At 49.7% G+C, this 25,231-nt stretch overlaps 1 protein-coding gene across 7 annotated transcripts in view; it reads left to right on the top strand.

The window, feature by feature from the left end:
* The window catches only part of LOC119187143 (sodium-driven chloride bicarbonate exchanger-like), a 240,234-nt gene that overhangs the window by 92,600 nt on the left and 122,403 nt on the right, over positions 1 to 25,231 (top strand). For 3 of the 7 annotated variants that reach the window (XM_075894109.1, XM_075894110.1, XM_075894118.1), the window contains exon 1: positions 24,262 to 24,686. The exons of 3 other annotated variants lie outside the window; for them this stretch is intronic. In XM_075894109.1, coding sequence (XP_075750224.1) covers positions 24,601 to 24,686 — 86 coding nt within the window. In that variant the 5' untranslated portion in view covers positions 24,262 to 24,600. Of the gene's footprint in view, positions 1 to 10,551; positions 10,571 to 24,261; positions 24,687 to 25,231 lie in introns of those variants that run through there. One more of the 7 variants, XM_075894116.1, reaches the window with a different exon arrangement.

A 25,231-nucleotide genomic window follows, 5' to 3' on the forward strand; every position in this document is an offset into this window, starting at 1 on the left:
ACTGAACGATGACGAACCGCACATGCGGACAATTTATGAGGCGCAAACATCTTGGCAAAACATACAGCGTTGGTAGAGGCAGATACGGCGCATACGCCCAAGTGCTGCATCGTCTGCTCAGTTGCATGCACGGCTGCACCAAGCCGGCACCATCATAGTAGGTGGTGCACGAAAATCGTGAACCAGTGCTGCACCTCTTCTGCACCTTTTGAAACGAACGACAGAATTCAGAGGTCGTCGATACTGCACCACTGAAACGAATGGCAAAGTGCAGCACCCCATGAACTGGTTCACGTGGTGCAGGCGAATCGAACGGACCTTAAGCATCACGTTGAGGCATCCGTCACTTTTACACGGTGACTGAATCTCTTTCTTTTGAATTTTGTTCCAGTGAGTGATGTCGCTGTAAAGGGAAGCAAGCGCACAGCGTGGCATTGTAAGGCAAAAACAAAGCAAGTGCATTGTGTATGGCTAGACTGAATTGGAATTGAGATCTTTGTACATGATTTATTTAGCGTGCCTTTTTCGCACAAAATATGCTCAACAACATGCTAAACACTTTCAAACACTGTCATGCTATGTTCATATACAAACTATATACCCTTTTAACTATACAGAAACAAATAGCGAAGGTAGATGAGAGATCAATAAGTAGAAGCTGGCAGAATGCAGCAGCTACACGGTATTCCTGTCTCAGATATTTTCGCGCAATATCGGCAACACGTTCACGCATAGACGTACCAGATACTGTAGTACTCGAGATACTACCAGGTCTTTCTCGAGTTGGCGCCTTCTGCGCACCTCGACGCAATATACACGAACGCCTTGGCTTATTCGGTCTACTCCTGGTCTGGACGGACAAGATACTATCTTGTCATCTACTCACCCCTTCTAGATAATCTCTTTTTCTATCAAGCCCCTTCACCCCGCCGTGGCGGTCCAGTGGCTAACGTACTCGGCTGCTGACCCGCAGGTCGCGGGATTGAATCCCGGCTGCGGCGGCTGCACTTCCGATGGAGGCGGAAATTCTGTAGGCCCGTGTGCTCAGATTTCGGTGCACGTTACAGAACCCCAGGTGGTCGGAATTTCCGGAGACCTCCACTACGGCGTCTCTCATAATCATATCGTGGTTTTGGGACGTTAAACCCCACATATCAATCAATCATTGTCAACCCCCTTTCCCATGACGGGAGGCAGAAAATAGCGTCCTTTTATTTTCTTCTTTCTCGAATCACTCTCTATTTAGAACAAGATAGAAAGACAGGCGTCTTAAAGAACGTAAAAAGATCTGGATGGTAATGAGAACGGAAAGTGTGATTCGCTACCCTACAGTTTGGAGTAGATGATGAGGAGGTAAAGGGACAAGAATAAACTAGAGAGTACGACAATGATAGAAGGTGTGGACGTATACGTTTAAAACGCCATCACCACCACGAGTACTGTTTGGGCGCAAGATCGTGCTTCCTATGAACGTTCTAAGGGGAATTCGCTATCAGCTGGTCGCGTCGCATCTTGGAGCCCCCGATCCGTTATCACGTGCGTGTCTTACGCTGAACGTCGCATGATACGATAAACGTGTACGCTGTCGCCACGCGCCTGACTGATATACCGTTTCCGTGATCGTCTTGTGGACGTCATTGCGACTCGATGAAGGGCTTCACAGCAGTTGTCTCTATAGACGGGATCGGCCTTGCGAGTCTCTGCAGCACTGTCTCATCCACACGATTTGTTTATTGTGTCGCATCGGAAGTGTAATTCGAAGGTTGTTGCAGGCTTGGATACTACCGACGGAAAGGGAGATTTTTCGCCAACTTCAGTTCCTTTCAGTTTAAATGAGGATGATAAAAGTGCAGTTAATAAAGCACGAATAATGTCCACGGTTTCGCTGGCTTGATTGTTTGTTGGTTTCGATAGTTTGTAATACAGAGAAACGAACCCCTCGGACAACTCTTCATTTTTCGTAATACACTGTAGTGTGTTTTATAGATGGAGGGTACTGGAGCAAAACATATTATATGAGTGTTGATATGCTTCCCCGCCGTCTTCGTATAAACATTAAATCGGGCTGGAGGCAGGCTTCATCGTGGCGCCGTCCAATGGACGTGGAACCTGCACACCTTGGGCGTGCTTAGACTTCATTTCACTCCCATTCTGTTAGCAGGCGCGATCGATGCACGTCTCGCATGATCCACATTTCAAACAGTTGAAGCTTCTGTACTGTATATGCATATTATGGTGTACATTCTTATTACGAATTCTGAATATGTTTGAGTCTATTCAAGGCGTCGCCACTCTTTACATTCTCCTCAATTATTCTCCATAGTCCAGTGTCTCAGCTTTGTGACTATTTTTTTTCACCCGACCGTGATTAGCCGGACGTATGTATTACCCGCCTAATTCTTTTCATCAAAGTTCGTTGCTCAGGCTCGAAGCTAAAGAATTAGTTTGTGTTTCGTCCGTCGTGTATTCCGTTGCGCATTGACCATTACTTTGAGGTTCAAGTACCGATTCGTCGCTCGAGTGCCTTTGTATATTCCTACATCAAGACAGCACTGACTTGAGCTCCGTCGCATCAGTAACACACAAGGCGAACTTCGGCAAAGTGCTCACCTTTTTTTTGTAATTTCCTGACGCCTCGATAACATTAATGCTACAAATGATAAATTGGCAAGGCGCGTATGAACGACTGCGACATGTATAGTTTCGTGAACGAAGTTCAGTGCATACCGGTACGTCGCAAATGAAACTTACGCCAATGCAACCACTGTATAGCTATATGCACGGCATACGTTGTCGGCCGACCGGTTGTGCCCCCGCGATCTCCGACGACAGCGCAGCTCTGGCCGACTGGGCTCCCCCTACGCCATCTCCTGCCGCCGACATGAGCTCTCGCTGAGTGGTGCCCCGTCCTCGGACTCCTGCGACCGTGTCCATCTTTCCTATCTTCTCCTTGCTTTTGGGTGCCGCTGTCCTTGCGCCTCGCTCTCTCCTTCCTCCCTCTATATATAATTTTTAATCCTATCCTTTTAATTCCTCCTTACCACCATCCCCTGTGAGCTACTGTTGAGGTGTCGCACTCTGATGCAGACAGTTACGGGGCTCACTTTTCTCTTATTTCCCCTTTAAGAATCGCATGAGAAAGCTAACGGCAGTTGCTGTTCAGGAGACGTCGCGCGCACGCGCTACCCAACCAATGAACGGTGCGTTGAGGTTGCGCCAAAACGAGGGCATCTCTTGGCGGCGGCACACCCCTCGTCGTCTCAGTCATTCCTTGGCCGTGGCCGCTCGACGTCCTTCGGAACGCCCGGTGTCTTTTTTTTTTTTTCTTTCGCCGGGGATTCCGGTTGTCGTCGAGCTACTACGCAGCGAGTAATCCGAAGGAAAGTTATACGCGGAAGGACGGGGATGTTGGCCAGTTCTCAGATCGGCTGGATACCCTGTGCTGGGGAATGGGGTAAGAGGAATAAAAAAAATAGAAAAAAATGTTATTAAGAGAGACCAAAAGAAGACAAAAGATAGCGAACGAGGAAAAGCGAGAAATTAAAGAGAATACGTCACTTAAGTCTGTCTTTAAGGCCATCTGTCCGCAAAAACGTAATGAAGCTGTCAAAGCCATTTGGCCTGAGGATTGACTCGGGCAATGACCCAGAATCCTTTGTTCGGAACATCTCGCCACAGCCTGGCCGCTCGCTCTATGTGCGCGCAATCCTAATGTTATTTATGCCAGTTGGCGGATAATTTTCGCCCACCGCTTACAGCGCCCGTGTCCTGTGCAGCGCGGCTGCCTTCCTTGTTTTGGCGTTACTATATAATTTCCATTTTCCCTGCATATAGAGTGCGTTGGTGGTGTTTACAGAGCTAAGTAAACTTTTTCTTGCTCTTGTTTCATGAGTCTCTGAAGTAAATAATGCAATTTGAACAACAAACGTGCCGGGCCACCCGCGACCTGGTGTTTAATTGTGTGTGTGTGTGTGTGTGTGTGTGTGTGTGTGTGTGTGTGTGTGTGTGTGTGTGTGTGTGTGTGTGTGTGTGTGTGTGTGTGTGTGTGTGTGTGTGTGTGTGTGTGTGTGTGTGTGTGTGTGTGTGTGTGTGTGTGTGTGTGTGTGTGTGTGTGTGTGTGTGTGTGTGTGTGTGTGTGTGTGTGTGTGTGTGTGTGTGTGTGTGTGTGTGTGTGTGTGTGTGTGTGTGTGTGTGTGTGTGTGTGTGTGTGTGTGTGTGTGTGTGTGTGTGTGTGTGTGTGTGTGTGTGTGTGTGTGTGTGTGTGTGTGTGTGTGTGTGTGTGTGTGTGCGCGCGCGCGCGCGCGCGCGCGTTCGTTGTCGAAAGTAGAAACGAAAAGAGCCTCTTATAGTTTTATGAATGAAACAGGCGCCAACAGAAATGACGTATATGTAACGACACAGTGCAGTGGTACACCCATCTTCACAGGAACACCAGAAGCACGTTTTTTACGTGAATGGAGCACTAAGCTTACGCTAAAGAGCACGCAAGATAATATGTCGCATGTATATCTGAAAGGCAGGCCGACACGTTTGTTTACTGCCACCGTCGTACACAATGGCACGAGCCATCTCACATACCCACGTAGAGATTTTAGATAGTACGGCGCGTCGTTGAAGTTTAGGCGCGACTTCACCGTAGGTTTTGATATAATGCTGATTACATCCAAGCACGCTGCGCGCGTTCTGTTTTAAGATATAGCAAATAGAGTGCCTCACCCACGTGATTTTGAGGGCACTATACATCTCAAACAATTGTGCAGTTCGACCGGTGTGGTTTTTTTTTTCGTTTTATGCCTTACTACGTGCAAACGAATAAGCGACCAGCCGTTATATAAACAAGTATAAACTTGTCACGACAAACATCGCATAATAGACGAATCCACTTTGCTGTTGATCCGGTGGGGTTTATATAGCCGTTCGCCTTTACTGGAGTCCGCGACCTTACATACAGTGGCCAGCATGCCTGAGCCGCACGTCCTTATTTTATACGCATATATGCGTATAAAATAAGGACGACACTTGCAAGTAACTTTGACTTGAACAAAAGCTTAAAGAGTGAAACCATTTGCGTTTGGTTTGGTTCGTTTGTGGTGAGTTTTTCAGGTTTTATTTATAGTCTGATTCATTATATAATGAATCTAGTTTATTATTTTTTGTCGATTTCTCAAATGCTAAAGTGCGATACTGGAACAAAAAAATAAAATCACGGGGCACGGTTACAGTCACTTTTTCAAGTAATTATCGAGATGCGGTCTTTGTGGTGGTTCTTTTTCCATGGCATCGAAAGCGTCTTGCGAAATACGAAGGCGAAAAAAAAAAGCGAAAGAATGACGCGCCTTCGCTCTTGCGCGTTAGGGTGGCAACCCTCTTAATTGGCTTTCGAAAGAACGAAGCCCGTATATGCGTAGGGCATCGCGGAAGAAAATAATCTATCGAGGTCAGCGTGCTGCGTATACACCTATTATTTTTGGTTCAAAGATTCTTCGCTGTCCCAAACGATAAGATGACCGACGCTGAACGCAGAGCTGAAAATTTCACATAGACTTGCAAGCAAGAAAGCCATTGAGAGGACAGTTGTGTCCAAAGTCCTCGTTCCTTGGACGCACAATTGATCGCACATGCAGTGAAGTGATTATATAGGTACACCGCTATATTTATTTATGTACTTATTTATTTAGTTAGTTTATGCGTGTTAAAAAAAGGCACTCACTATAGTGAGAGAGCCTGTCATTTTAACAATTGGATTATAGTGACGCAGAGCAACATTTATGGCGCATACATATGCCGAACTGTACGGTGACGCATCAGTTTTTTAGACTTGCGTTGTCGACCTGTCCCACTTGGGGCGCATAACGTATACGTATGCCGCTTGTGTATGATAACCGTTCTCCCGTCACTATAGTACGATCGTAAAAGCGACGGGTCCTGTGCGATATGCAGGTAATTCCAAAATAAGTAAATAAATACAGATAACGCCAATGAATGAGCGTCATTGTGTTTTATAATTGTGAACACGCTTTGCCAATTTAACATGGTAAACATGTGCCCGAAAGGTAGCTTTTTAAAATTTTGCATACATAGCTTGAGTAATGAGTGCTTCATCATCAACCTGAGTAACTCAAGAATACTAGTAATGACGCGTCATTAAGTCACCTGTCTTTATCACACTGGACACTGTGTCGGACTACGCATTAAAAAATGCGTAGTTTAATTCACATAATCGCTCCATCCGGTAGACATTATAAAGCATGTACAATCGCAATCAATACGCGTTGCAACATGGTGACCGTGGTTGAAAGGTCCCCAATCCGGAACGGTTACCCTGGCAAACGTTAAATTGGTTCAGAAAATACCAGTGATTGAAACAGTGTCTGCTGCAGTAATTTTGCCGTGTCGGCGCCGCTTTGCAGTGTTGGTGCCCCTTTGAGCACGTGCATTATGCTGCAACTCGCACTGTGGGCGCCGCAGTACGTCGTTGGGTCGATATACTGACCGATTCGAAAATCGCGAAATTGGGTAGTACGTGCATGACGCTTTTTTTTCTATTCGAGGTCGGCTTTCGTAAAACTTTTGTTGCCTAAATCTTCTTATTTATTAATTTTGCTGACATTTGGGATGAAAAAAATTGGCCCCGTATCTGCATGTAATCTGCAAATGTCGTCGAAAGACGATATTCTTGCGTGTGGAGAGAGTGAACAATACATTTATTTGATGTTCTGCGCAAAAAAAAAATCGGTGAATGGTATTCTGGAGGCGCTGCGTTAGAGTGCATGGAGCCGGCAGCGGAGGCTCACGAGCTGAAGCCATGTCACATGTGAGCCATGAGCACCATCTGGCAGTTTCTTTTGGAAAAACAAAGCGCGTGGCCGTGCGCGCCCGTCTCAAAAGTGATAAGGTGCAGAACGCAAGGCGACGGGTAGATGCCACCACCATCTCGTCTTAGCAAAGCGTTCGAAACACTTCTCGTTCCGTGCAAGCGTTGAATGAATGAATGAAACCATGTTTATTCCACTTTGTTCGCGCCGAAGGCGCTGCGGTGGACAGTCAGGGCACTATAGCAGGGGGGGGGGGGGGTAGAGCTGCCTCCGTTTTATTACCGGACGTCATGGAGGCAGCTAAGTGGGGGCCGCTTGAATGGCTTGAATCTTGTGGCTGTCGCGGAGCCGGTCGCCAACCGGTGGCGCGGCCGGGTCCTGGAGGAACATGATGAGTGCTCGCCAGAACTCGATGGCGCGATCAGGGGGCGAAGGCTCCGGGCAGGCCCATGTCCGGAGAGAAGAAGGCCAGGGTCCCCGTTTTATGGTGGCCAGGGCACGGAGCCTAGGCGGGTTGTACACAGGGCACTCCCAGCACAAATGGTTGAGATCAGCCCGGCAGTTGCACGTGGAGCAGAGACCTGTCACGGGTGGTGGCGTGTCACCCCTGTGGAAACGGTTCAGCAAGAAAGGGGTAAGGAGTGTTCCTGCCTGAATTCTCCGAAGCAGGACAGACTCTCTCCGTGTGAATACCTTCGAAGGAAGCAATGGTATCGAGAGTGGATTACCCACTGCTGTGAGGTAGGCGGCGCGACGTTGTTTGGTAATGTGCTTATCTGCTATCGGATCTGCTAGCTCGGGTGGGGTAGCCAGAAAAGTGGAAGGAGTATCGGAAGCTCTGGCTAGCTGCAAGCGTTGCATGGCAAGCGCAGCGGGATAAGCGCCACGGTCCCTAAAATTACTTATGTATGCGTTTTCTAGTAAGAGATGCATATGCAGAATATATCCGTGTTGTTATGGTGCCCCAGACATGCGCAATAATTGCTTTTTTAATTGACTATTGCACAAGCATGAGCGCTCAACCTTAAGCAACATTGGTGGTCGCTGCCGATGGGGTTGACCGTTTCAAGTACCCGATGCCGTTCAAAGTGGACAAACAGACAAATGTACAGATAGACAAACCAAAATGTTTGCCTCGAAGGTCCCCAAGAAAGACTATCGCCTTTAAAAACAGAAAACTGATTGAACTTGACCTGCACGCGCTGTCACCGCCACCGGTTTGGTCGACTTGTCGCGCAAAGGTGGTTGGAGCCGCCCTCGACGATTTAGCGATGTTTGGCGGGCTCCTATAGCGGTCCCAGCTCACGCCAGGCGCCGCATCGTCGTCCTATCGAGCCTACCGCCACGAACGTCGTCGAAGGCGCCCAGTTTTGCCAGCTGCGTTGTGTGCACACACACGCGCACGAGCGGCTGCTTCGGACCTCACAAACTGTCGCGTGCCTGAGCCCATGCTTGCTCAGCGGGCATGTCCCCCTCTCCCGAGAACCACTTTACCCGCTACTGCTGTACGCGCTGCTGTACGTTCAGCTGCGGCCGTTTCGAGCCTCGCTTTTTTGCTTCGCCAACGTCGACTATGGTCGGACGCGAATTGATAGCGTGATTTCCCGCACCGGGCTTCTATAGAGCGACTTTCCGGCGGCCACATCCTTTTGTTTGGGCAAGAGGCCGCGCTTTTGTTGTCCGTTATCACGCAACACCTCGTCCGCTCGGTATGTATAAACACGGTTCCGTGAGCGCGTGGAGATTGTTATCTTTTTTTATTCTTCAGTTCGAAAGCCTTGAGTACGATTAGAAAAATGCATTGAATGGCGGCGGGACCTGAGCGATTTCATTTGCTGAAGCGTGCAACCACAGCCTTGATCTGAAGCAGTGCCTCGTCTATCACTTAATCATTCTGTGTACACATCTTGCCGAGCGCCACGTTATCGTTCGATCTCCTTCCCACCTGGTAAGTGCAATCAATTAGTATCTAACCGAGCTTTACGTCCCTTATTTGCTGGGGAGTCGCCAGAAATGTTTTTTTTTTTCAGAAAAGAGGGGAGGGGGCACCCCTTAAAACGGTCATTTTTCGTTCTCTATGCCATGGCAAAAAAATTTCAGTGGGGGGTGGGGGGGGGGGGGCACGGGTTTGGTGTGCTACCACCTCGCTACGCCCCTGCTTATTTGCCCATATTGTAGTAGACATGCAGGGTCAGACGCCGTAGCGGGGGGCTACGGACTGATTTCGACAAATTTTCTGCAGCTTTGGGCGTAGCATCGCACGAAGGTTGTCTTCGCATTCAAAGCCGAGGCGTGACATCGGGGGCTGCGAATTGAGCCAGGGGCTTTTCTTGCGTGCCTATAAGTCGTCAAAAGTTCCAGCGGTCTTGCGCTTGGGGATAGCTTGCGTGAAAGCGAGCGCGAAACAAGCAGTTGACGCGTCAACGCTGTGGAATCCGGTCTAGTTTGCTGCAGTACGGACTTCGAGACCTTCTATGTCTATCGACAGGAAAGCGTACGTGCCAGAATAATAAGGCTGTCAGGCCAGGTAAAGTGTGACAGAGATATAGCCTATAAAAAAAGGCACGACAACGGAACTTAACATGTAATAAAATGTGTAAGATGACACCTTGGAGGTCAATCGTAGGTTGAAATAACCGGACCGTGTCTTCATGGGAAGGAAAAATCTTCTCATGAAGGAAAAGAAAAATGAGCACCCGCATTTGTTTTTTATTCTGTTGATTGATTCGCACCTTTACTATAGCAGCAGAGTAACGAAAAAAAAAACAGAATCATGACGCTGTTAACGATGCGCTTTCGCTCTTTTTCGCTCATGTTGAAGTCACTGGCCCAGCCCATCACTGGGGTGACCGGAGGAGCGTGGGGGGGTGGGAGGTGGAGGGTCTTTGAATTTTTTTTATTTTGCTTGTCCATATAAACACGCACGTGCAAACAGACGCACGAATGCCTCCCCCTCCCCCCTACTCTCCGAAAAAAAATTTCTGGCTATGCTAGTGGTGCCGCAGATTGGTCACTTTGTCGCTCATGCGCTCGAGTCACTTTGTCTACTTGCACTAGGTGTTTGCCTTTAAATCTTATGCACTACGGTTAAACACACGAGCGAACAAGTCAAGCAGCCAGCTGGCGTTCCTTCCTACACAACACTGGACGGATTCACGGAGATTTGATTCGCTTCGTTTTCGATGTCACGGTCAATGTCGTCCCCTCTCTCCGATCAACAGTGGCTTCGTCGTTCTTCGAGTAAACTGCTTATTTGGCCACCGCGTACCCTTCTTCCTGCGGTGTACGATAGTCAGGTTGATCACGTGTTCGTAGCGCTCGTACAATTAGGGATTGCGTGTCGGCGAGCCGTCACGTGGACACCCGCCACTGGTTGTGAAAAATCGTGACTTCTCGGGTCGCCCCCTCGCGGCCAGTGCGTACTCGCATACAAGGACAACTGGACGATGCCTGCGCTCTAATGACCGGCTTCTACGTTATAGGAGAAAGTCGCACACTAGGGCGTGTTGATTAGACAGATTTATTTTTTTCTCTTCACCCTTCGGCTATGTGCCGCTGTCCTTGGTGGTCGTGCAGCCAAGGGCTACGAGAAAGTGCTACCACAGTCAGATGTTTGGCGAGACGCGGAGAAACACTCACAGACGTCTCTGAACGTCTCTTGCCCGGCTGGCCTGCTACCGGCTGCGCTTTTTGTTTCTGTTTACGAAGCGCTCCGCTACAATGGCTGCGTAAGCACAAGTGTATTCACCGTTCATGTGAGTCCCTGAATCTTCTTTTTGAGTTACCGAAATGAGGGATGTGACTGGGCTATATATAGTTTAAGCCGCTCATTGCCTGTACGATTTATTATTACTCGACGCTGCGACAGTTTCAACGTTTTATGTAGCAGCGCAACGGTGGCACCAATTATAAACGTGACGCTGCCGGTGCCGCTCACAGCGCATAAATAAGGCGTGTAAAGTTATTAGCAATAGGATGCTATCACGTGCCGACGGAAGCGTGGCCAACAAACCGTGCTTTTCTAAAAGTTATTTGCTGTTAGCGTCGATGCTTCACTGCAGCGCAGTTCTATTAGGTGGTAAAACAGATTGTCAGGAGGGGAGGGTACGGAAAGTTGCGAAGTCCCAGGTTCGATTTGCTGCTACAATGTAAGGTATCGAAAGCCTTACGCTCAACTGCCTGTATTCATTTCAAGTATATGCTGACGAAACCAGAATTCACCTTCGTAGTTTAGCAGTGTATCTGGCTCACGGCGTTTGTGACATGCTGATACAAAATGCGCGCATTAACGAGTAGTCTTCAGCGCACGAGAGTTATATTATATTTTCGCACGCAGCTACTCAGCAATATCACTTAGTGACCGACAATCGAAGACATATCGCAATCTTTGCTTGCTGATTGTTATAAAGTGATTAGTGGAATACCAAAATGACCACAAATGAAAAATTGGCCCCGTATCTGCATGTAATCTGCAAATGTCGTCGCAAGACTATCGTCTTGCGTGTGGAGAGAGTGAACAATAAATTTCATGTTCTGCGCAAGAAAATCGGTGAATGGTATTTTGGAGGCGCTGCTTTAGAGTGCCTCGAGCGTGCAGCGGAGGCCAACGAGCTCATTAAGTTATGTCACACGTAAAAGTTACTGTATATGCGACCTTTAGGTAGCATATACAGTAACTCTATCACACGCGAGACATGAGCGCCATTTGGCAGTCTTCTTGCAAAACAAAGCGCGTGTTCTGGGACGGGTGCGCGCGCCCGTCTCAGAGGTGATAAGGTGTATAACGCAAGGCGACGGGTAGGTGCCACCACCGTTTCGTTTTAGCAAAGCGTTGGAAACACTCGTCCTTCCGTGCAAGCGTTGGTTGGTCAGCGCAGCGTGATAAGCGCTACTGTCCTTAAAGTTACTTATGCATGCCTTTTCTATTAAGAGAAGCACGTGCAGAATATATACGTGTTGTTATGGTGCCCCGGACATGCGCAATAATTGCTTGTTAATTGACAATTGCACAAGTATGAACGCTATATCTTGAACAACATTCGTGGGCGCTGCGGATGGGGTCGGCCGTTTCAAGTACCCGGGGACGTTAAGAGTGGACAGACAGACAGACCAAAATTTTTGAGTCGAAGGTCCCCAAGAAAGACTATCGTCTTTAAAAGAAAGAAATTGGTCAGATTCCACGTATACCTTTGAAATCGACGTTATGCGAAGCATGCGGATGAAAAGTGACTGCGCTGTAATATTTTACTCATCCATACGTTATGAAATCACGCGAAAGACATGTACAAACGCAGATATACGTTGAAACGTGCGGTGACACGCAGAAATGTACACTCTAGACAGCTTTGTCTCCTCTCGCGCTTTAAGGGCAAATGAAAATTACAGAATACTTCTTAAACTCATTGCGTTTCATATTTTTGACTTCATTTCTGCTGTGCCCAATATGCTGTTCTAAATTCCAGTGAATATTCACTTTACTGAACTGTTTCAGTGAACAATTTTCTTGAGTCCCTAAAAGTTCACCCAATTAAAAATTCACTGTATAATTGTATCTTTAACGTCTCCTTCTAACGGTCCTCACCGCATAAATTGTGCTGGCTTCCTCTGCAGGCGTTCATATTACAACTGTGGCCCTGTAATGCGCTCTTGTTCAGGACTCTCTTTTATCGCTTTATTTTGTCCATGTTCTAGGGTGCGCACGTTTTCCTGATTTATAAAAGCTCGGCGTTGTTTTATTAAGATCACTTGCGAGTACCATTTCGGGTTATTGTCTCTTTGTGTGTCCCGTTCACTTTCGCGGTTACCTCTGCTAATCACGAATCACTAACGGGCCTACACGCACGCGCACACAAGTCCGTTCGCTCAGAGCACAGTCTTGCCCTCTAAAATCGTCGAACATTTGTCTCTCCTTTGGCGTCGCGTATTGCCCACAACCTCCTCTGTGGTCTTGCTCCGGTCTTCCATCGCAGCCCCGAGTGTGAGTGACCAACCCTGAATGGCGCTGCTGAGTCACTCGAGGAACTCGAGCGCCACGGAGGTAGGAAAGGTTTCTTTCCTCCGTGCTCGAGCGCCCTCGCCAGAAAAACGTGTTGCGCGACATCTGTTGAGCGGGCTATAAAGCACTGCTTGCGTGGTTAGCAGAAACGCCGCACGGGGACGCCACCGTGCTTGATGTAGCTCGATGCAACGGTTTGTTGCTACTCTCCTTCCCTTCTCTCTCAGACCAGGCTGAAGGACGAAGAAGCCGAGAGTGATGGTCACGTGGGGGCTTATGGTTGTGTCGTCATCAGGTGCGTGTGCGTGACGTCGGCATCTGGAAAACTACGCACCTCACGCAGAGTTGCCATTATGTCCGCGCTTTTCGCTTGTGACGTGCGTTATTTGTGACGGAAGGGATTCCCTGTACTTCCAGGGCAGGATTTCGGGGATTCGATTCCGCTTGAAGGCAGGTTTAGCTTGTGTATATGTTTTTCTTAATTTTTTTTTCTTCCCTTGGAACGATTGATCGGCTGCCAAGGTTAGGATGCTTGCCAGTATTTTTTCCCAAGATGTCAAACCTTTCAACATTCACTCGACGTAGAAAGGAGAAAACGACAACTGTTGTTTGAGAAACGGCTTTTTCTAGAGGCCTCCTGTAACAAGCATACCTGCGTGGGCGAGGATGTTGATGTTGTAAAAGCTCCACAATTGAGAAGAAGCCGTGATTGAAAGATAATCCAAACAAAAGGAAGCGGAATCTTAAGAAATAGATTCTCAGTGGAATGAAGAAAGGGAAAAGGGAAAGCGGAGATAAATACCATAGAGATTTCCGAGTAGCGCGCACTGGTCTGAAATATATCGTCTTTCTTGTAACGCTTCGTATTTATTAGCTGGGCATATTTCGACACCCTGCTTACACATAACGCAGTTGTTAGGTTACGGTTTAATGGTTTAATCCAAGCCCAGAAAAGCAGCTGTGCAAAAGTGTTGTGTGTTCGGGCGAATAATCACGTTGCAGGCAAAGGATAGTACTGTAAGGTGAATTGTTCGTAGTGACTCATGCGTAAACATGCATTTGTTCTGTATTGCTCGCTCACTCATTCGTTCTTCCGGTCACTTTCTGTCTCGTTCTTCTTTGGCGCAGTCTGTGCTCTCTTCACTTGAGATTCCGATATATATATATATATCCACGTTTAAACACACAAATATACATGATGGTTTATAAACCCACCGAAAAAAAATTTTCTCTATACGTCCCCTGGCCACGTCGTATTGAAAGTTGAAATAAGTAGCACCGATTCACCGACGGAATTTGGTGAAATGACGAAACAGAAAAAAAAAGTGAGAGAAACAAAAAGGGAGAGGGGGCGGGGGGCTGTATTGAGGGTGTGGGAGGATTGCCCCCCAAAATCACACGCCTGGCTATAGCACTGGATTGTTTCGCTCTGTCCCGCGGAACAACTTGCATTTATAGAAGTGAGCGGACTAACTGCCTAACTACTGAGGCGGGAAAGAAGTGAAAAAAAAAAAAGGTCTCGTCTTTGCCTGCCTGCGACGAGTGCTTGTTCTGTCCACCTGTTTTTCTTCACATTTACATTACAACTACCACTAATAATATCACATATACCTTGCTTGACACCACTGTTTGTTAGTTCTCATTAATATTACCTTACTGCTAGTTACCTGCGCAGCGTGAGACGCGTGACTGAAGGCGGCGCTGCTAAGCGGGCAAAAAGTACCGCCATCTGCTCACCCTTCGCCGCCGCCTCTCCGGCGCGTTGCTTTTTTCGTTCGCTTGCGACAGTGGCGCCCCCTGTAACGCGCTACGAGCTTGCTGTTTGCTTTCGAGCTGCTGAGAGGAGGAAGTGGTGCAGATAAAAAAAAAAAACGCTGTACTTTTCAAGTACCACAATCTGCTCTCCATCTCGCCGCCTCTGCGGCGCGTTGCTTTTTTTCTTTCGCTTGCGACAGTGGCGCCCCCCTGTAACGCGCCACGAGCTTGCGGTTTGCTTTCGAGCCGGTGAGAGGAGGAAGCGGCGCAGATCAGCAGAATGCTGTACTTTTCCGAAGGTGTAGGGGCTTTAGTCAAGCGGGCTTTTCGAAGCGACGAGTGCTTGGACCTGTTCACACTGCATCCCTCTTTCGATTGGCCGCGCGGCAGAAGAGGCGCGCATCTGGCGCTTTTGCGCACGTGTCGATATGACGCGGCAACGCTTCTCCCAAGCGTACACCAGCGCCACCACCGCGCCTACGCTGCTTGCCATTCTGATTGGCTCCGGCAAAACGGCGAGCCTCGGCAGGCGAGAGCGATTGCCCCCTTGCCGCCTGGGTTTTCTCCCGCTTTCGCCGCATAAAGGGAACGTTTTCCCCGCTTTCCGCGCTGCACCTCACCGCTTTGGCCGCCCCGTGTTCTGTGTGAACGAGCCTTAATGCATAACCTTAATGCCATTCACTCCACGCCTGAACGATGAGACTTTATTTTCGTTTTTAGCCTTATCTCGCGATCCATGTACTACGCAATTGACGCCCTTCCCTACAGGACCAACAAACATGCTCGGGTACGATGGACGTGGAGTTTTGGTAAAACGGTTAGTGAAATGCCATACAACTATGTGGGATCTATATTTTCGTGTTTAACATACCAAATAATTGGCTGAGACGTATTAGCGTGAGGAGTAAAACGACAAACAAAAATGAAGGCGAAGACAAGCGCTTCTTCATCTTATATGTTGTGCCTGTCGTTTTATTCTTTGCACTAATTATTCTGATTCAGTTATACACCATCAACTGGTCCAACAATTAATTCATTTAAAACACAATGGAACCTGTGACATAATGCTGAATTAGTGCACCACATTGGTTCCGTGATAAATCGCAGGTAATTTATGTGCCTGTATGCTAGATTTTTCACACGTTATATGTCCAAGGAAAAGAACACTGTTCGTTTAGGATGTTGAGACTTGCAATGCACTGTGTAATTTTGGCTATTTGGCTGTAAGGTGCCCCGCGATGCGGAAAGCTTATTGCTTCATTAGTTCCGTATTACAATAAGCAAGTTTAGTATGTTCTCATACTTCTGCGACACTCAGTAATAATAACTCGAGATATCAACGAAATGCTTTTATATCTATAGCTTTCTTTCAGAGGACCCTGTGACAGAATGAGCACCTTTCAAATTGTCGAGACCCCCTAACGGCAAGTGCAAATGGTTAGATTGTTCGTGCACGGAACTACAGATCGCCATTCGGTGTCAGACCTGTCAACCGCCAGTTGTCTTATGCGCAATCAGTCCACTCAGTTTTCGTAGGAGAGCGCAATCCAGCCATGTCCTGGATACTATAGCGGTCCCTTTAACAGTGCACCCATCTGTATATATGCAAGCATGCAGGCTCGGCATGACAAGGCTGATTTCGCGACATTTACCGATTTCGTCCGCTACATTTTGTCATTTTCCTGAGCTCAATGTCGGCTTTATATAGGAGACCACGCGTAGTTTCCTCGGCAACGTTTCGTTTGATGAGGCTTCCGTTGAATACGCAAGGCACTCAATCTAAGGGCATGCAGACGGCGAGATTTAATCCAATCGAGAGAAAGACGAAGGTATACGAGACGACCATTCCTCCGTTGAGTGGCCGATGTCTCAGTAGAAAGTTTCTTTTCTGCAGACAACAAAGAAGCTGGAAAAGCGCCGAAGTCCTATATATGTGAGCCGAGTACGGGGCTTTGGAAAGGGTCAGGTTTTGCGCCTGGAGACAAGCAGTTCGTGGTGCGGCGTCTGTCTGAGGGTCACCGCGACCTTGTCCTTTTTTTTTTCCGCGGCGTTCCCCTTTTCGAGCGAAGCCACCGGCCCCGCGCTGGGATTTAGCGCGAAATGTACACATACTTCGACCTTATTGTGACGGCTTTATCTTTTCGTACTCGCGCTCGTTCACCTCGACGGCGTTATCCATTTGAAACTGCACTTACATCTCGGCGGGGACAAACAAGAACCAAACACGCAACGAATGCGATTAAGAAGCGCGGTTTTCAACGATCGATAGCTACCACTTCTTGCCGTGGCCGCTTGGGTCGCCTACGGAGCAAGACAGGCCAGTTAAGAAAAATTATCCATACACAGCGGTCAAACGCGAGCGCATATTGGGTTTATAGTATATGTGCAGTGGTCGCCAGCCACGCTGTGAGATCGTTCACCCCAGTCTGTCGTGTCGTTTTATGCTCTGCTTTTCATTCCCCTCCTCCTCCTCCTGCTCTGTGGCCGTCTGCTGGCGCCCTGGGTCAAATCGTGGAGAAATCGAGGTTCCTCCGCGATTGTGCCGCTGTCGCGCCTCCTTGACCGTGCGTTCGGCGCTGCGAACGCACAGTCAGCGAACCATCGACCTCTTGTCATGTAGTGCATGGTCGTATTTGTGCCAATCGGGTATGCATGTGTGCATGTTCGCGTGCCCTTGTGTGCTTTTACACCTTGTATTCGAGAATGACGTGCGGGAAAAACTATAGAGAGCCTTCCAACAAGACACCTCCCTCAGCCAACTCGTCTTTCCTGTGGGAAAACTAAGTAGTTGACATGTGCGTATACCGTCGTGCACAATGCGAGTTCCAACACGATTCTGGCGGTCAGAGCTGCGCCAGCATCGCACGGTGGAGGCAACATGGAAAGCAATCAGTGGCGGTAACACTGTTTGAGCTAGTGATACTTCCGTACATTCCAAAAACTATACTTTCACTTTTTGCGGTGTTGCAGTGTAGGCTTAGAACCCCTCAAAGTATGGCCAGCGTGTTGCGATTCATTTTGAGCGCCACAGTAAGTCACCTAGAATTCACAGCATGTGCATTAGTTTTTCGTTCTGCTAATTAAGTAGCAATGTGGTCATATTGGATATAAACCACATCTATAAATTGATCTTGCACCATATTCGTAGCCAGAAACGTGTTTCGTTCAACCTCGCAAACCACCCAGCCCGTCTGGTATGCCTGGAACAGACGCACGTGAACACCAATATAGTTTAGATTACATGATAATCACGTAAAACGCATCCTGAGCTGTGACATAAGCCATCCAGCATCCCGTGCTCCCACTGTTATTTCATCCGCTTGCCACTTTCCGCACTTGCACGCTTGCTCACATGAACACAGTAGATGTTCTATTGTTTCGTCAGTGTCGCACGATTCACATCGGGAGCTATCCGCCATTCCTATGCGAAAGGAGTACGCCTTTGTAAAAGCTACTCCTAACCACAGGCGGCACAGTAAAGTTGCATCCTGGCGGGAGAGGTCCGATAGAACTTGAACGTTTTTCGAGCGAACGCAACTTGCTACGCAAAACGTTAGAGACACTAGACAGTAGACCTTTCTCCGAAGAGAAGATCCTTGGTTCATGGCTGTACGCGTCGCAGGCCAGCAAAGCGACGCGAGCACTGCTAAGTTTTCTAAAGACGACCGGACTACGCGACCACTTATAAGCGTGCAATGGACAAGGTCACATCTAGACACACGTTGCCCTTCACTTCTCTCTCTCTTCTCCTTTAATACCCTCACCCCTTCCCCCAGTGCAGGGTAGCAAACCGAACGTGCGTCTGGTTGACCTCCCTGCCTTTCATTTCTTCCCTTCCAGCACGCTTGCTCCACGTCGCTGTGCGGACGCCGTTCTTCCATCGGTATCGACATCATTCACGTGGGGCGCGATTCGGCCACACATTGAACGCGAAGAAACGCGCCTGGAGCGTTAAATGCACATGCGTAGAGGTGCTTCCGCTCCAGCGGTGTGCATGCTCTCTCGCTGCGGGTGCGAGAGCGGCGGCAGCATGGTCGTCCCCACCGGCGCTGCGAAATCGCCTCGGCGCCGCGCCGTCGGGTGGCGATAACCCGTTCCCCCGACCGTGAACGCCCTCCTTCCACGTGGTGTCTCTGCGTGTGTGGCGCTGCGTGCGAGCAGAGTTTCGCCACCGCACCAGCCCTTCTCGCACGACCGCGGCTGAAACTTGGGGGCCGGGCAGACTTGCCTCAGACGCAAGCCCACCAGTCGGTGTGTTCGAATTTTCTTGACGCGCATTCGCCGCTCATTGAACGTTGCAGTTTGTCGTACCTCGCTTTGCCGTTGCGTAGCTGCGCGATTGGTGTACATGTCATTACTCCTACCTTAACTTCAAAGTACGCTTTTGCGGAGTTCGGGAGTATAAGGGTTCCCAAGCGTTATCATTAAGCCGTCCACCATTCACTTGGAAATTAGTCGGAATGCTGAAAGCGGAGTGGCTCTCGAGCAGTGATGTTCCGTACTACGCCAAAAAAAATTCCCATTCAGAGACATGGAAATTCCCTATTTCGCTTATTTTTCCCTGCAAACATTCACGAAATTCCCAGCATTTTCCCCTGCACAACAGTACTGATTTCCGCCACCATCCACGGACTCACATACTATGATTACACGTGTCTGACGTATTGACGACTTTTGAAATCGTGACTGGCCCCTCCACTGCTGCACGACAAAAGCATGACTTTATTCATTTGCTGTTAGTACACTGCACAATGTGGGCTTCAAGTCCAACAACAATTGTGAACTAGAAATCGCTCCACGTAAATATCGAAAAAAAAATTTCAGAGGCTATGCTCTGTCGTCGTTTTGTTCTCGCGCTATAACTATCGTCATGTCATACCAACTAGCCCAAACTGCCACACTTCTAAGCTATGCTTGCGTGGCGCGTGCGCCAGAACCGATTACAGCAGATGGAAACGCGCTGTGACCGCTAAATATCGGTCGTCATAGGAGAATTTAACCATTCCTGAAATTCCCTTCAATATCACGAAGATTCCCTTTTTTCCTTTGGCTCAAAATGAGAGGCGGACATTCCCCGAAAAATGGAAAATTCCCTGCACGGAACATCACTGCTCTCGAGCGTTCGTCGGAATACTCGACGAGCAGACTTATTTCACTTAGCTTGACGCCTGCTGCTGCTCGTCGGTACCCTTTCGATCAAACAGCTGTGCGATTAACAACGGTGGGCCCCGCTAGATGCTCCAGACGTGACATTCTTGAAGCCTCGTGCTTATGGAGTGTCTTTTTCTTATCTTTATTTTTTTTTTTTTTGGTGAGGCGTATTGCAGTTTACAGAGTTACGATCTTACTTGTGTATAGTAAGAAGCGTCGCCGTTGGCAGCGGAAGTGTTATTTTCCGCTCGTTGTACGACATTCAACGTATGCGGCCTTGTAGCATATACGGGTGTATATGCCGCATGCTTGATCGGTCGACTGCGAAGGCATTCAGCGCACGTATGTCGAAAAAGCCAGCTGAAATAGATGCTATTCCAGTGAATAGCGCTCCTCATGTTGGTGGTATTTTAACATCGTGTTATTACGAATGCTTCTATAGGTGATTCTGTTCACATCAGCAAGGCTCCCAAGCCGGTGTGCATCACCTGATGTAGTGGAAGTGTCCTTGAGAGCGGCTCTCTCGCGAATGATGCTGCTTCAACTGTGCTTTTTATAACATAAAAAAAAAATCACAGCATATCTATGAATTGAGTGATGAGTGGGGCGAAGCGTCCGTCAGTCCGTCCGCGCTTCCGTCTGTGACTATTCGTGCGTCTGTCCATCCATTTATCCGGGCGTCCGCCCGTGCGTCCGCCCATCTAATGAACACTCCAAGTACCGCCATCTCGCACCTTTTCATCATATATTCATCATATACAAGTACTGCCATCCAGCGGACATTCCAAGGACTAAACGAGAGGTGGCTACCTACTACTACTACTACTACTACTACTACTACTACTACTACTACTACTACTACTACTACTACTACTACATACATCGCGGATGCACGACCCACGGCATAGCAAGGAGCTTCGCCCCTCAAAGACAACATTTGCGAAGTGAACTTTACGCGTCAGCGTTTGCAGCGCGTGGAAGTAACGCTATCGACGGTTAACTAACGTCGTTAAAAGCGCGGTCCGCGCGTATTCGACTCTCCATCGTATACAGCTCCGTCGGGGATGCGAAGCAGCCGCCCGTCTTTTGCGGCTCGCCCAGCGTAGCGTAGCAAACCGGGCATGTGCCTGGTTAACCTCCCTGCCTTCACTCTTGTTGTTCTTGTCCTCCTCCTCCTCATCCCATGATCAATATTTTCCCCCTTTCATCGTTTTCCATCGTAATGTCGAGAGGTTTGTTGCCGCAGAGCCGTCAATGTGTGTGCCGAGTGTCATGGTCAGCCACTTCAACAAAAGTAAAAAAAAAAACACAAAAACAAAAACAACTTCAGTATTTACGTTTCGAAATTCGGACTTTAAAATTTCGGTGCTTTGCAACGAATATAGCAAATGTTGTCAAAATAGCTGCGTCACACATTTCGTGGTATGCCTCTCCATTTCAGAGAAAGAAAGAAAGAAAGAAAGAAAGAAATTAGCGCCACGTACATGCCCCTCGATCTCCGTTGTGTTTCCTCCTTTTCATTACCACTGCCGTCATTTCCTTCGTCGTAAATGTTCTAGCGTCGTGCGGTGCTGACGACGCGTGGCAGCATTAAACAGATTTCAAACTGTTCACTTGGAGAACGGAAACTTCGCTTGAGCGACACGCTTCGGTTCTTCTTAACGTTGCGCGGTCGACGCCGCGCTTCCTACGAATAATCGAGGTGCCTGCCCACTTTACCCCGTGACGATGCGGGTGTGCCTGACGCCCGTTGGTGGCGTTGCTCTTCGGCGTACGCAAGTTGTTGCGAATAAGGCGGTCAAGAGTTAATTTAGTTTACAAAAACGTGCTGTCGGCTGTGCCTTTCAGGCGGACTTAACGAAGCTGTAGCTCAACAGGCACTGCTTTCGCGCGCATTCCAACAGCTTTTAGTGCGTATAGTATGGTGATAGATCCGATCGTCGGAGACATGCTGCCTAATCTGTCTCTGGCTCGCTTCCACGTTCGTTGGTCCACCTGATTTCTTCTTTATTCGCACATTCAGTTAGCGACAACGACGGAGACCTTGCATGGAGTACTCAATCTTCGTCGGGCGGCTGTTTCCATCATCGCACATACGTAGAAGGTGGCAGCGGCAGCAAAGAAAGCGGGGCGATGGGAGCGAACAACGAGGCAGTATACGATGTCGGGGCAATGCGTGAATGAAATCCCCCGATCTCTGCGAGGCCACACGGGCGCATGCGAAACCGGCGACGGTGTTTCGAGATACGAAACCGCGGTTGACCGGGGCAGCATCGAGTGATCGAGAACGAAGAAAAGGTAATGGTGGCGAAGGTGAGGGGAAGGTGCAGTCGTCGGCTCGGTGAAAGGGACTGGTGTAGCAAAGGGAATGGGCGTATTCGCGCAACCGCATTTTCCCGTCCGTTGAGGTTGAACGCTGAGAAATGAATGAGGATACTACGAACCTGCCTTTCCTTTTTATCCGGGTGAAATCTGAAACCGCCGGATCGCATCTCGCCCCGTGCGACTTGCTTCCCGGCTGACGACCCTCACACCCCTCTTTTTGTTTTGTTTTTTAGTTTTCTTTTTCGCTATTTCATTGCTACGCGATGGTGCTGATTCTCATTCCTCTGCCGTCTCGGCGTCCTTCTGCCGAAAAGGCAGTTGCGTCACCGCTGGCTCTTTGGCGAGATTTAGATCCGCCGCCACGACGGCTTCGGGAGTCGCTTCTTGAACGACGACGTCGAAAAGCCGTGGGAGAAATGGACGAGAACACCGACTAACTTCTTCGGCACCCCCTTGCTAAGGGAGACTGGCAGTGCCACTTAGAAATAACAAAATTGTAGAGAAACGCAGAGGGGGGTGCGCCACGTCACAAGTGGGGCCAAATACAACTGCGGGGCTTCCGCAACCGACGGTTGTCATCGTTTTTTTTTTTTTTGCTGCTTTATGTCGTGTTCTTTATTTCGTCCCGCTCTCTTTCTTTCCCGGCTGCCTTTATCCGAAACGGCCATGGGATTTCGCTCGATGCGCTGCTTCCAGTGGCGAGGAGGTCGCCCGCAGCGTCACCTCTCCGGCGTGGTGAGAGAAAGAAGGAAGGGAGAAGCGGAGAGGCGGCACAGCCAGCCGGTCGCGAAGGCTCTCACCAGCGACAGCCAAGTCTAGCGGCGCCAGACGAGCGTGGCTCTTTTGGCGGAGAGTGCCGAGACGGACTCCCCCCAACTTTCGCGCCGCTTTTTTGCACCCCGCAAGAGGAGCACCACCATATCATCTTCGGACGGCGGCGAGTTGCGGGGAAACCTGAAATCAGGAACCACCAGAGGCGCCCGACCTCCACTGCGTGCAACAGCCGCCGCTGCGTACCCGTCGCGCCTCCAGCGTCGCCTGGCGCCGAGCTGCGCGCGGTTCCGGCTCGCTCCGAAACTCTGGTTTCGCGGCTATACGCTCGACCCAGCGGCAAAAGCTGCGCGCACCGTCGGCGTGGCGCGGTAAAAGCCGGTGACAACGGTGGGCCCCTCGCAACGTCTTCCTAACACGGCTCGCGACGGCACGAATCCGGCCGGGTGGCACCGTGGTCGTCGTCATCTCATAAACGTGGAAGGCCGGCAACATCGATCACCTGCATCAAACGAAACAAGCTACACGACGCCGGGAAAGAAAAAAAAGGCCTCCGGGTCTGCGACCGCAGCTTGTCTTGTGCTGTTTGCTCGCTAGCCTCATTTCAAACCAGCTGACATACGCGCGAGTGAATCTTGGCTCACGAGTACGGCCTGCGCTGAATTTCGTTTGGCGGCGTGTTGCAAGTGCACCTTCTGTGGTTCTTGTACGTGGGCCGTTGAAACAACAATCGGTGGCCGTGCGAGTGAATAAGCGAACACCGAAGCAAATTCGTGGGGTTTGATCCGGCGCTTCGCTTTCTTTTCCCATTTGCGCGCCTCGTCGGTACGAAACGGTCACTCAGTCATTCATTCCACCGTCCGCATCGCCTTCTCGGTGGAAGTAGAGACCCCGACTGATATGCGCCTGCTTGGCCGCGCGGGCAGGCTCCTTCAATATCAAGCGCACGTGTGCCGTCCCATTGTACTGGGTGCCGCCTCTCTGGTGTCGTCCAACGTGGGCTCACCCGCACTGCAGCTTCGGAGAGGAGTGGCGCAAGGGCGCTACTGTTGCCGACACCGGGCCCACGTGCACCACCACCACCACCGGCGCGCCTGGTCGCTGGCGACCGGACCCCGCTGTGCGCCCAGTTGAACGCACTCTGGACCGTGCGTATTCGAAGAGAGGGAAGCACCTCCTCCTCGCCCCCGGTTGTGATCCGGAGGCCTCCTTTTCTGCCCGTCGCTGGGCGCCCAGTTCTTGCCGGCAGCGCCTCGTACGCGCGGGCGTTGAGGCAGTGTTGCATTGCCGCTGCCGCCGATTCGCGGGGCATCTCTCGACCCAGCGTGCGTGCCGTGACCCAGTTGAAACGTGAGCTCGACATCTCATCGCTGACGCCGTTGTGCCAAGGCAAGAAAAGCACTGCTGTGGAAAGCGGACTCATCGCGGACTCCTTGTCACGTGTGTTTATCAGCGCCGCTGAAGCAAGCGAGGAACCCAGAAGGAGACTGCCTGGAGTCCGTACGCTTACGCGCGCGTGGTTGCGGCCAAGTTGATACGCTAGAGTGCCTTGCCCGGTGTTGATATACAAACGCCACTCGGGTGCCAGCTGTTTTTTGGAACTGCAGTGTCGCCTTTCCCGCCCGAGCCGCGGGTTTTCCCGTCGAGGAGGGAAGTGACCCAACAGGAGTGCGTCGGACTCGCTCTGAAGGGAGAAGTGTTCGCTGGCAAAAGTGCGATCGTCGTCCTCCGAGACACGTCACGCACCTTACTTCGTCTGCGTCTCGCCCGTAACGGATTACGTGCGCCATGAAGGAAGATCCCGGCAGTGGAGAGCCCTTGCTCCCGGGCTCCTCTTCTTCCAGACCAGCTATCGTGATCACGCGTCCCACGAGGTAGGCTTTCACTGCACTGCCTCGAGCCGTGCCTGTTGCTACTAGGAGCGCACGTTGCTCAGCTGCTTGGTTCATGTAAAATCCACAGAAGTATGGCCGCTCTTGCAAAAAGAAATAACGAGGGAAGGGGTCTAGGGGAGTGCGAACTTTCGACTGTTTATTCAATATTTCGGGCATAAAAAATATACAGGCACATACATGCGCAGCAAGCTCGGTAAACTTCGAGCACATTTCGAGCCAACCTAATTCAAGCGCACGCCCCAAAATGGGCCAATTATTTGCCGACCCACTGCAGTTCACAAAAGCGCGAACAGTGTCTGAGTAAGATTCAAGTCATGGGTAAAAGCACGAACACCTCGGCTTGAAAACTGTTGGATGCATTCTATATAAAAGCACGATGATCTATGTGTATCTCTGACCCTTCGTTGGCTTTGTCGCAGTAAAGAAAGCTCCTAGATGACGTGTTGGAATCGATTCCCCGACGCAGTGGTCTAGTGGCTAAGGTACTCGGCTGCTGACCCGCAGGTCGCGGGATCAAATCCCGG

This window comes from Rhipicephalus microplus, chromosome 1 (genome assembly GCF_043290135.1).
Source record: "Rhipicephalus microplus isolate Deutch F79 chromosome 1, USDA_Rmic, whole genome shotgun sequence".
NCBI classification, from domain to species: domain Eukaryota; kingdom Metazoa; phylum Arthropoda; class Arachnida; order Ixodida; family Ixodidae; genus Rhipicephalus; species Rhipicephalus microplus.